Source organism: Charadrius vociferus, unplaced genomic scaffold (assembly GCF_000708025.1).
Source record: "Charadrius vociferus isolate BGI_N301 unplaced genomic scaffold, ASM70802v2 scaffold52, whole genome shotgun sequence".
NCBI lineage: Eukaryota > Metazoa > Chordata > Aves > Charadriiformes > Charadriidae > Charadrius > Charadrius vociferus.
Genome location: NW_009647572.1, coordinates 2493738 through 2507296, shown reverse-complemented (window position 1 = coordinate 2507296; position 13559 = coordinate 2493738). Strand labels below are relative to the sequence as shown.

The following is a 13559-nucleotide window of genomic DNA, read 5'->3' as shown; positions in this document are numbered from 1 at the left end:
GAGATGTGCATGATTCAGTTATTCAAGAAAATCTGCTTCAAAACTTGCACGAAGCTAAGAGGGCAGAAAACATAACCTACATTCTAAAAAGATCACTATCAGTCTCTCAATGACCTCCAGATCAAACTAATTCAAATTACAGGCAAAAGGATAAACGGATGAGTTTTCAAGCCACTCACCCTGTAAAACTTTAGAGCGCGTTTCTGGACTGGCACAATATAAAAATTCTGGACTGAATTAAAGTTTCAAAGATTCAAAGAATCAAAGTTTCTGAATATGCATAATATTTCTGAGAAAGTTTCCTGGAGTGATATGACCCTTTAGAATTTGAGATTTACTTGCCTCACATCCCACTGGGCAGCTGCAGAAACTGGCAACAGAGGAGCATGTAACCTTTAAGCTTTGTAACGGTCAGCTCTGGTAGCCATAGGCAGACACTATAACGCGTAACATAGCTGCTAAACTGCAGAAAGCATCAACCAGAATTCTGGCTTCAAATCATAAACAGAACATTCCTTGCAACTGTCCTATTGTGCATTTACAAGATACGTTTTATTTTAATTATGTTGTGTAAAATGAATCAAAAACTGAAAGAAATGTATTTTCGAGGCATATTGCTAAAAGTCTTCTATCCTCAAATATATAGCGATAGTTAGTGGAAGAAGTCAGAATGCCCCAATATGGAAGACAGCATAAAAGACAGAGACAACTGATAAACTAGAACAATCCTTCTATACAGTGGATCAGGTTATTGACTCAGGTTTCTGAATAAGTCTTAGCTAACGTGACTTTCTCTGAATCTATTTCTGCTGGAATCTGAAATCCAAGAGGAAACTATCTGGCTACTTAAAAGCTGGAATAATCCATTAGCAAAGCTTTGTATAATCATGTTTGAACTAAAAGCTACATTAGAATGAGGAAGAGGTTTTTTAAGCAATTTTGATACCCATTTCTGACCTGGCTGGGCCAGAGACAGGACCAATGTTCAAGGAGGTCAAGGAGTTATTCCACGCAAAGCAATTGCTCAGAAATGTCCTTCCTTCTACGCACCCTCTCCTTGTACTACATTTGTGCTACTCACGCCAAGAATAAAAGATGGCAGAATCCATTACGACAAATTGCACTCCATGTGGGAAGTCGCGTCTTTCAGTTTCTACCTAAGTTTGATATTGGAATCTCACTAGCAGAGATAAAAGTGTAATGCATTGCTGTCCAGACACATAAATATTACTCAATACTTCTATCAAAAATATAAATTGTGTTTTATCTGGTTCTTGCTGTCTTTATAGAGAAGGGAATAAGTGTAGTTGTGACATGCTTGATGCCTCCAGCCTCCAGAGAGCGTCCAGTCATTAACATATTAGATGCTCTATATTAGAACATATTGTATGCCAGAAAGGCAGATCTATTGCCAAACTATCACATCAACATCACTCATGAACCACCCACAGGTGAAGGCTAAACAAAGCTGTGCTGGGCTACAACAGTGTTTCTGTGACTAAAGCTTTTACTGCACTTTCACCAGTCGCCCTCAATGAATAAATTTTGCTCTGTTTAAACAGCAACAAAAGTTAACTAAAGTTTGTGTGTTGGCAGCGTTCAAGCTAGCTATATTACTAAAAAGTGACTGCATATTTAACGTGAGCCTGCTTTTATTTCCTGCATCTGCCCCGTTTGTTTCTGCGCAACACCATGTGACAGTGTGACAAAATTAAAATTCTTACTGAATAACCACAGGGCTTGCAAGCATATATAAAACAGAGGCCACAAACTCTCTCTCTGACAACTAGGTGCCATTTTAAACTTTTTTTTTTGAAGGATTAAATTGGCTTTTTATGTCAATGGAGATATAAACCAACATGAAAATCTTTGCAAAACTAAGCCACGTGCAACATTTACAATACATTACATTAGCTTACAGATAACCTAATAGTGCAGGACAAACTGCACGACTCAGGGAATGAACAGGCTGTGAATATACTCTCGATCTAAAAGGAAAACAAATATGGAGTTCAAAGGCAACTGTGTGCTGAATGCCCTGCTTTTCTTCTCAGCACCTGAAGTACATCATTAATTAAGCATTAACAAGTCACCACTAATTATTTGGCTAATAGCTAAATAAGATACTCTGGTGTCTGTTAAAAACAAAATCAAAACTGTTTTGCACAGTGGAAGAAAGATAACTGTGGTAAATTATTAATTCAAACTTTCACTTTAAAGTCTATTTGCAATAATTTAGAATAGAATATATAAACACTAATATATCATTTAAAGTTGAAATGGGACAATATCTTTAAAAAAGCTTCCATGTTAATTCAAAGAACCAAATTACGTAAGTTCATTAATTTAAAAAAACCACCAAACAACTGTTGTCCCAGCCCATCTCCCAGGGATGTTAATGACAAGTTTTTAACTGATTTCAGAGGAACCGGAACTGGATCCAACCTCCTTTGATTGCCATTATTCTCCTTAGAATTGAGCACAATAAAAAATATTGTTGTCAAATTCACAGCTTGGGAAATATAATGTACTCTATATGGTAGAGCTTGCAATGATTACTTCAGTATGTTAATAATCTGCTAGTGGCAATTTTAAAGATTAATGGTGATTATTGTAGGCATTTTTACACATTAATAGACAGTGACATGAAGACAATAACATATTATAGTTACATACATAATTATACATAGACAGTTTTAATTAGTCACTGTTTTAAAACCACAAATATAAACTTTTATACACAAATGTACACGTAATACGGAGTAAAATGTTTGATGACAGAGTGTAATATACATGTGTGTGAGTTATTTTATACTTAAATATACTATTAGAAAAAAGTTATGCACTAAAAAGTTTTTTTTCTTTTTACAAATATAAATATATAGATAATACTACAGTATAAATTACAGCATATACTTTTAAATTTAAAAACAGATCAAATCATAATCCTTCAAAATAGAAAAACCTATTAGGTATTGCTATCAGCTATGATGATTTCTGGTAATTTTCAAAATATTCCCTATGATGTTTTACAGAGCATGATACTGTTCCCACTGAAGTAAATGGCTGTTTCCCATTTAATTCAATGACTGCAGGAACAATTGCTTAATAAAATTACATAGATGATTTTTCACATGCATTATTATTTCACTGTTATCAAATAAAATAACGGGATTTTTAAAAGGCAAGGGGAAATAGAGTGACAGAAAGAACAAGAAAGCAGAAAATATTAGTGAATGCTATCGTACCGATTTCCACGGTCCCCGATGCCATGAAACATCACCAGGGCAAGAATGCACATTACATTGTGCCATATTAGGTGGCTTGTCTAGAATTTCACAGTTTTGATCACCCAACATTTGGCCAGTAGGAAGCTGACAAATCACCAGTCTTGTCTTTATTCCATCTCCACAAGTTTGAGTACACTGAAATACAGAATTTTATATGCAATATTTTGTTAGGAGAGTCATCACAAACCATTAAACCAAAAAGATATAGCAATAACTAGTACATGTCATTATTTACTATGTCTATTTTCATATTCCCTGGACACTCAAGTCAAGAATAAGGATTTACAGTCTAATCTTATATGATGAAAAAACAATTCTCTCACTGAAACATTTATCAAACTACATTTTTACAATTTCTCAAGTGATTTTCTACAAAAAGTCTCAGTCACAGAGAATCTACTCCATCAAGGAGAAGTACCCATTTGTGAGAATAAATGTGCATATATATCTCTCTTTGAGAGAGGGAAAAGATGGAAATTGGTCTTAAAACTAGTTTTCCCTGCCAAAAAAGATAAAACTCAGACACTGGGCACACTTTCTCCTGTCTAGCTTATACAGACTAAGTATAAAATACTAATAAGATGTGATTTCTGGGTTTTGTTTTCTTGTAATTCTGCAATACCAGACAAAAATACTAATTCTCATTGCTACTGAGCTATTAAAAACAATCTGATCAAAACTGAGCATGTTCCAATAGTTTACAGCTTTTTCACTGTATTTCAGAGGATTCCAAATTAGACAAAAACTGCAGCATCTGCATTAGCTGGTTCCCAAGTCTGCAGCTATGGACAGAAAAAACACGACACTCAGACTGGCCTTGAGAACTAAATGGCTGGATCCGCCCAAAAAGAGGGGAAGTGGGGGAAGAAAAGTGAAAAAGGCACTCAGACAATTCTTCTTTTCCCACCTCTCGATACTGATGTATCAAGAATAAGAAGAGAGGGCAGGAATCACAAGAGGTTAGATTAGAATGAATGCCAAACTAATCCAGCTTTAACGCCTTCTGTACTGTCTGAGCAAGAATGCATGGTCAAGATATGACATTACATGGCATGGAAAAACTGTTCTTTGTCCAATAATGCACAATGTCTCACCAAAATGTCTAACCCAGGCACACCTTTTAGATGCACAATCCTGTCTTCATACAGGTAATTTGTAACTACAACCCAGTAGATACTACTACTTGCAGTTATTCTAGTCAGTACCTGTGAAATTTGATGTAATAAAGTTTCTTTATAGCTTCTTGTGCTCATTTTTTTTTCTTAGGCACTGAGGCTTTTCTGCATACAATTCATCTTTTTGCGGCAGCAAATAATTTTGTATGTCTCAAGATTTAAGAAGCTACTGTAGCACTCAATTACATGTTGTGCATCCTTAGCCTCACACAATACTTCTTTTGGATGTATATTTACACTACTCATATTTACACTACAGTTCTTGATCTCATCAAAGAACAAAGTTTAGATAAACAGGTTGAAAATCATTCTTTTTAAATAACTTTTAAAAAAAATGGTGTTCAGTTCCATTCACAGTCAAATAATTATGTTACTATTTCCAAGACTATGTGGTGAATAATGTTTCCCTTTCAAAGTGAAATGATCTTACTTCTCCCCAGTTCCCATAGTTCCATCGCGGGCAGGGTCCAGAATCACAGTGTCTTGACTCTGGAGGTTTTGTTGCCTCATCACAATAACTAGCACTTCTTCCTTCCTCATCTTGGCACACTACAACTCGACGGTGAAATCCACCTGCACAAGTACTAGAGCACTGCCGAAACATGTAAACATACATATAACCATTGCATAATCAGGAAAATGTAAAATATGTTGGTTAAAACAACTTAAAATTATTATTTTTTAATCTTAACTTTCAAAACTGAAATTTGCCAACAAAAATTACTACTATGTATAAGTATTTTAAAATTTAAATCGCAGAAAAATTATATTTTTTTTATTTATTCTTCATCATAATAATAAAAATATTTTTTAAAATAAATGTGCTTCTCTTTTGACCAAATCTGTACTGCAATAATATTTCTAAAAATGTGAACACACATGTGAGATAAAAAATTAATATATTTAAAAAAAATTCTTACTGCTCCCCAGGGTCCAGTTCTCCATTGATATCCTCCCGCAGAGGGACGGTTCCACTGGTTTATATTGCCTTGTGGATGGTGTACTGGAAGGTAACCTATTTCTGGAAATTGGCTTGGATGGTCATGTGGTTTCGGAATGTGACGATAAACTGGCGGACACGGTGGCATGTTACATTCTTGTTCTTCAGAAGGTCGGCCTTCAGGATCACAGTAATTCTCGTTGATTTGTTGATGATAGTTGACACAGATAACTTGTCTTGTTACTATTCCACTATCACACGTAACTGTGCACTGACCAAAAATTAACCCAATGTTTGTAACAGAACATTGATAATTAATAACCAAAGACATTTATATTTACTTTTGACAATAAGAAACATACAATTTGTTTTTTCTAGGGAAGCAATTTCAATCACACTTGCACAGAATATGAAGTCCCAATTTCTAACCAGGGACTTTGGCCAATAATCTAAATAAACGCCTTTAAAAAAAGAATTACAATTAATACTTACAGGGGACCAATTTCCAGCTTGCCACTCTCCACATGGGCTAAAGCAGCTTGAAATTTCAGCTGGTCGTGGTAAATGAGCACAGAAAGATTCATCGGCTATTCCTCCATCAGCATCTCTACAACTCACATAGCGAGCACGGTCGCCCTTCCCACAGGACGCAGAGCACTGTCAGAGAATAATCCAAGCTCATCGCACTTTAGGAGACCAAAACAGGATCATGCAAGCATCTAAAACTCTAACATGGCTTAGTATCAGCTTGACTTCAGATTTAAACACCGAGAGCCAGATTTCCATCTCGCTCTGATAGAGCCATGCATTCAGGAAGGAAAGTGAAATATTGCTGAATGGTTTAGGCCTTAAGAATTCCTGTTGGCTTGGAAATCAATTCCATGGCCTTAACCATATTTTATAATGTTTATTTTACAAATTATGTAAAATTAGACTTTTAAAGACCCAAACTGTTTAATACTCCTATTCACATAAAATATTTGAATCATATTTTAGAATGAAAGATGTTCTCCATACTCAGAAACTGATCAATTATTTATAAAAAAAACCACTTCCTTGCACACTCAATCATATGAAAGCTATTTTGTTCAAGAATCCCAGCTCCTAGAATCCTGTTTTTTCCTCCTTCTTATTTTCTCTGGCTAGATTTGAAGCACACAGAATTTTCTGTGAGTGTCTATCTCCTCCTTAAGAAACAAGTTCTTAAAAAAAAAATTACAGTTCCTTTAAAATTTATCCCAAGCAGATTTCAGCCTGAAAAACATACTAATGAGAGCTTTATGGAAAAAATGGTGAAGGAATGGAGGACTGCTCTGCAAGATATGACTATTATTACATTACATACTGGGGTCCAAGATCCATATCTCCATTGGGTCACCTTCCCCACATGAACTACAGGAAGTGATGTAGTCCATAATTTTGTATTTTCTGGACAAGAGGGCAATTCACATTCCTGTGGGGGTGAGAGAAAAAAAAAAGCTTTCAAAATATACATTTTGGAATAGAAAAATATAAAGCAAATGGCTCCCAGAGACATAGATTCTACCATTACAATAAGCTAGCATTAATTAGTAAGTACATACCATCTTCCAACTTTCCTCTGGCGTTATTCAAAGGCTTTTCATTGAATTGTTTTGTTTTGTTTCAAATTGAGAGGCAAAGAAAATTTACTTGATGTTAAAACAGTATTAGTAATAACTAGTAATATTTGCATTTTGAGAAAGAACTGTGTTGGGCAACTTCTATGTAAGTGGAAATAAATTTATACTAATTAGTTGGCTGTTGTATTCTGAAATCTTATTCAAGAAGCCATCAGAGGGGTGGTAACTCGTGACTGATTTACTCTGGACCACTGAATCCTTTCTTTTCCTCTTCTTGAGACAAAAAGTAGAGTATACCCTCAAGGAGGTATGTGGTTACCAGCTTAGCTGCATATAAATGAGATATATCAATCTAGTGGCCAGTTCAGCATATTAATGCATAGCACCTAAGACACCTATTGCTTTCAGGTAAAGGTAAACCCACTGACTGTGTTGAAAACATTTCTTCTGGAAAATGATAGATTTAAATTAAGGGAAGTGATGAAGTAAGTTACCTTTTCTTCTTGTCTCAGTTAAAGAACTACATTAATACCATATTGAATCATAATTCATGTCTATACCGTTTTGAATTAGTATTATTCCAACAACTGAAGCTTTCTTCAAGTAAACATGCTGCTCTTTTGAGAGCTATATAGAAGCAGAATTTTAGAGAATACCAAGCCAGCTTGGTGCTGCTGTTAAGCATCATGGCAAGCAGTCTCCTTAAAATATTCTACATGTTAGAGTTTCCATTCCCCCCAAATAATCAAAGGTCTTTGGACCCTTTCAATCCTACACCAAATTTCAAAATCTCTAATCTCCAAATTACTCTTCTTTTACTTAATTCCCTAGGCCAAATTTGAAGTTCAGGAAAAAGCAGATTCAGTAATTTTTTCTCATTTTAGAATTCATTTTCTGCAAGTTCCTTCAAAGACTCAGTAGACAACACTTGCATTGAGATGCTTTTAACCAAAAAGTACAATCAACTGAAAGGTATTTTTTAACTTACTTGGTTATCTCTAGGACGAGTAGCAGCATTACATTCCCTGTCATCATCCAAAATAACTCTGTAAGTCCCAGTAACACATTTGACTGCACGCATCTGGTATCCACGTCCACATGTTACAGTACACTGTTAAATCAATAATTTCACACACTTGAAATAGCACTATTTATAATCAGATTTAATTTTAAATTAAGTTTTCTATTTTAAAATTCTTTCTAGAATGAATAGGAATGACTACTGGGATGGTGGTAACTTTCTTCATGGCAGACCATATGGTGCTTAAACAGTGTCCACAACACGCCAATATTTTGGCTATTGCTGAAAAGTGCTTGTGCGGGATAAAAGCTTTCTCTTTTTCCCCTTTCTACGCCCTGCAGTGAGCAGGCTGGAAGTGGGCAGGAGATTGGGAGAGAATACAGCCAGGACAACTGACCTGATCCAATCAAAGGGACAATCCATGCTATATAATGTCATGCTCAGCAATAAAAACTGGGGTAGAGGAACTCTGTGTGTGTGTGTGTGTGCGCGCACACGCATGTGCGTGTGTGTGCGTGTGGAGGAACGGGGTGGCTTCCAAACGAATCACTAGCTGCAGCTGTTAAATATCTTTTCCTTCACTACAGAGTTTGACAAGAGCACACTCAAAGAAGGCACCGAAAATGACAGATGGCTGAAAATATTACAACAAAGCCCATCCTATAAATGTTGTGGTTCAAGCAAAAATACTGGTAAAAAAAACTCAGTCTTGAATAGCTATTACCACATGATACGGTGGAAAAACTGCAATGGAAAGCTCTGCTCCAGTGAAATAGATTCGTAAATTGCTTGCACAAGCTATTCCAGCGAGTCCATACCCAGTGTTTTTTTCATTCAGAAGAATTATACCATGGGACTGAATTAATTTTTTTTATTTCATTTTTGCATTTAGCTTGTAGGAATAGAAAGCCAGCACCTTGTGATCAGAAGATTAGTCAGAAGGAAATCAACATTATGTTCGACAACAGTGTGGTTATCTCTAACACAAAAAAATATTACATGAGAAAAGTCCTATAAAAAAAATAAATGTTTAACTTAATATACTTTTTTTCCAAACGTATATTTATTCTGTATTTTACTAACAGGTTGTAAGTAAAAAATTACATAATTAGGTGCTATTCAGTTACGAATTCTCACTAACGTCCAATAAACACTGACTAATCCAACACTTCTGTTGGATTGAGTAACCTGATTTTATGAAAGCTCCATGAAATTGAGTACCTTATTATTATTTAATTAATTCTCATCTATTTGGTGACAAAAGCTTCCTTCGCAAATTAGTTCCCTTTTTTCCAGAATTTTGAAGCCACTCTGGTATACATTAGATGAACATCATTACACACAGGAACTTATTTTTTCAACAGCACTTTCACATAAAGAGATAGCAGATCTTTTATCACTGAAGGTCAAAACAAGACATAACAACAGAATACTAAGTCTTTTTGCCTCTTATTATTAGCATATACACTTCTATAATCTTAATTAAAGCTACCACTTAAATATGTCCACACACCTGTAGGTATTTGGTCTTTTACCTATCTCATTCACCTGAACAGTTTGCTATCTACATTTTCATTATTCTGGAGATGCAATACATTCATATGTAAAAGCATCTTTGATATTAAGGCTTAGGGTCAATAACTATTTTAGGCATTTAGCTTACATGTGGGTGTTCCTAAATTACAGGTTAAGATAGCCAACAGGAGCAAACAAACATGCGAATCAATTCAACTAAAGTAACTGCTTAAGATCCAATTAAAATATTTAAAAGATATTGTTTTGTGATCACTCATAGTCCAAACTAGACAACAAGAAGCCAGGAATCCTTGTGTACTCACTGATCCCCAAGGCCCTACTTGCCATGATGCACATTCATGAAGTTCACATGGTGTTATTGATTCTGGTCTATTATTTGGATTACAGAAATCATCTCTCAGTTGTTCATCATTAAGTTGGCACCACACTTGACGATGCTTCATTCCTTTGCCACATGTCACAGGACACTGCAAAATTATTCACGTCATCAGTTTGTAAAGACATGAATCTGCATTAATGGTTTCACTTTTAGTAATCTGTTGGATTTTAAAGATCACATAAATAACAAAAATATTTGATGAATGTAAGTAGTGCAACAGAACTAGTTCTTTTATGACCTTTCAATTTCCTGTAAACATCAACTCAAATGCTGATACAAAGGAATCCCGATTAAACTTCTAAAGCTACAAAAATATGAGAACAACGTACAGATCATTTATTTCCATTAGAACAAAGAATACTTGTTTAAAATATGAGTGCACATGTCAGAGCTTTCACAGGAAAAATGTTTAAACTACCTGTGATTCTTTTATACCCATACAATCTATAATAAAATGGATATAATTCTGTTCTTCCATTGGCTGGATGGTTCTCATTGCTTCATAAAAAAAGGAAGGTATGCATATTACTGCAGACAGATGTTCAAATAGCTTTGCTACCTTTTTTAATGTAACAACATTTCAGAGAACAATAAATTCTAGGTGTGTTTTTCAGAAGTTCTCTTCCCATTTGTACATCTGGGATGTATATCAGCAAAACCCTAGGACTTCAGAATTTTTATTATTGTGTGCCCCAAAATAGCCAGAACAAAAGACCCCAACATTTAAAGCAGCTTATTTTAATATCGATGACAAGGACTAAAGGTGTCTTAAGTTTTACATGGTTCATTACCTCGCTCCACTCACTAACAGACCAGGTTGGACATAAGAATTCATTGCAACTCTGTGTTACAACTCTTGGAAGTTCCTGGCATTCTCTGTCAGGAAGATGACGACCCAAATTGTTGATACAAAAAGCTTCTCTTGTTCTGACGCCTCTTTCACAGCTCCTGGAACACTGCGGTGTATAGACAATATTATGAAACAGGAAACATAACATGATAAAACCAGGTCAAAATACACTACCAGTCTTCAAGGTGAAAAACATTAATGATTGTCTTACACAAATGTATCCTACATTTAATCCACAGACTGCTAATATGTTCACATCAGACAAATCTGGCAACTTGTTTAGTAGTTCCAAGATAAAACTCTTTAATAAACATTAAAGCTGAAGTTACACTTATTCCTTTTCTGCAAAATACTCTCAGAACTAAATTATTAAGACTGTAAACAAAATATACACCTTTAACCACCAGATCTTCTCTGCTGACTTCCAAAACCAAGCTGCAAAAAATTTAGCTACAGTTTCTTACAAAAATATGAGGAAGTTGCTGAAATATAAAGATTGGTATTAGCTCCTCCTACAACTCTGCATTTGTCAAACATTTTCTTATAGTTACTTTCACTAAAAAAAAAAATTGATATAGAAATAAAACTTTGATATGAATGCTAACCAGAACTATAATGGTACAATTATAAGGTTTTGAATTCATACCTCTGACCACTCTGTGTAGTGCCAACTTGTTAACATACAGTCACCGTGGCAGGGCTCTCTGGTTGGCGGTTTCTGCTGATGACCACAGTACTTATCATCCACTGGAGCACTGACTCCTTTTGAAATAGAGTACCTGATGCAGTGGATCTCTATAGACCGATACCCTGGGCCACACTTTGATGTGCAATCACTTTTGCCAACATTGTGCCACCTACAAGGATAAAGTTAAACAGTAAAATCTCTCTCATGACTGGAATTTTCAAAGCAATATAAAAGAATTTGACTCATGTGCTTAAAAACCTCTTTTTAAATTTAAAGGATCTTTTGCCTTAATCTCCTAGGTGACTTTGAAAAATGTAAGCTATAATTTTAACTGTTCATTCTCTGAACACTTCAGTGCGGGCTTTCTTGGAGTGCAAAAACACAAGTCTGTTTCAAATTAGTTCCAGTTGTGGGTACAATTCTGGTGAAATATGTATTCTGCCCAGCTATACAAGTTTTTTGTGGCAGGATATATAGAACAGATTCACAATCCTAACAAAAGATTTTGTACTTTACCAATAAAAATTAGATAAGTACACTAGTTCTACTTAGATTCAGAGGTGCAAACCTCATGTATAAACCCATTATACCAAAAGATTTGAGGAAAGGAGGGAGAGACAGGAGAGATGACAGAGGTAGAGAGGGGTGGAGAGACAGAGGATAAAGCAATCTCAATTATTTTGTTTCAATCTCTATCAACAACAATATGTAAGACCACACAACACCTCCATTAGTTAGGAACCTCTTTTTACCTTAATTCACACTCTGTATTACATTCCTCAAAGACATCTGGTACAGTGGGTATATGTTCACATCTTTGATCAGAGACTACCACATGATCACTTTTACGTATGCATGTCATCCTTCTTCTTCGAATACCTTAAAAAGGAATAAAAAAAAAGCAAATAAAGGGCTAAAATAACAGTGCCTTTTTACACTAATGGATTCCATTCATCATTTAGGAATTTAACTGAGATGCCCCATTAACACAAATCTTTGTATATAGCAGATTCTGTACAAACATGCTGCTTTGTGCAGCTGACTACATTTGAGGGGGAGAACAACCTTGTCCCAGTCACCCCTGCCATCTCCCAGCTGTACTACAGTGGTCTCACGAGGATATCAACTCCCAGAAAACTGCAAGAGTGCAACAGTCCTTTTATTCATCAGGCTAAGTATTCCAAGTGCATCACGTCTGCCCTTTGCTAATTACCAAATTTTCAAGCCACCATGTTAACTTAGAGGTTGTGATTCTTTTCTTTAAGGAAGGTTAGAAAATTTGATCACAGGGTACCTAAAAGATCTGGAGTGCTGGGAGAAGTACCGCAGTTGACAGATGCTCTGCTGCTCTAGCACATGACCGTGTCTACAGCCTGACTCAAAACCAGAAGAAACTCACCATCACATATCTACAGGCATTTCTAGCATCTGCTAATAGGAGTATCTATCAAAAATCTGTGTATGTATATTTTATATATGCACTTCATACATATTGCAGTTTTATTTTTACACTGAAATGGTCTACAGAACAACACTTAAGACTTTGTAAAAGATGTCTTTAAATAGCTTCACCCCATGTAGCAGATAACCAAAGAAGGCAAATAAATATTTATGAGAGATACTAGGCAAATCAGTGACCATCTGGAAACAGGATAATGGAAGCCTAATACATAGTAGTAGATATACAATACTGGTTTCTAAGGATGCATTAGACTTGATTCAATTTTTTTTTTTTTTTTAAATAAACCACTCCTATGGCTAAAAAAGAAAGGAACACAAAAGTAGTTTTGAATATAGAATTGCATTGCATAAATAGTGAAAATAGCAAAACAAAAATCAGAAGTCATTCTGTCCTTAAAGGCTCTGTTGCACCCAAAGTTTACTGGGAGTGCTGAGCTTCTTCCTTACAAGTAAGGGTGACAAATCACAGTACTGAAGACTAGTCCCTTCCTAAATGCCATTGAGTGTTTGTTTCTGGCGACAAAAGAATTCACGGTACCTTGGCACATCCTACTGCAGTCTTGCCAGGGTCCGTAAGGATCCCACGTAAACAGATCACTTCTCTCTTCTATTGGGATA

At 35.5% G+C, this 13559-nt stretch overlaps 1 protein-coding gene across 1 annotated transcript in view; it reads right to left on the bottom strand.

Annotated features, from left to right (window-relative positions):
- ADAMTS20 (ADAM metallopeptidase with thrombospondin type 1 motif, 20) overlaps positions 1 to 13559 on the bottom strand; it is a 101252-nt gene that overhangs the window by 33266 nt on the left and 54427 nt on the right. Inside the window, exons 18-28 of the mRNA XM_009880884.1 lie at positions 13480 to 13559; positions 12233 to 12359; positions 11439 to 11649; positions 10734 to 10898; positions 9866 to 10030; positions 7995 to 8117; positions 6751 to 6858; positions 5898 to 6062; positions 5386 to 5676; positions 4896 to 5057; positions 3249 to 3425 (exon numbers count right to left, since the gene is read on the bottom strand). Of these exons, the coding sequence (XP_009879186.1) occupies positions 3249 to 3425; positions 4896 to 5057; positions 5386 to 5676; positions 5898 to 6062; positions 6751 to 6858; positions 7995 to 8117; positions 9866 to 10030; positions 10734 to 10898; positions 11439 to 11649; positions 12233 to 12359; positions 13480 to 13559 (1774 nt within the window). The remainder of the gene's footprint in view (positions 1 to 3248; positions 3426 to 4895; positions 5058 to 5385; positions 5677 to 5897; positions 6063 to 6750; positions 6859 to 7994; positions 8118 to 9865; positions 10031 to 10733; positions 10899 to 11438; positions 11650 to 12232; positions 12360 to 13479) is intronic.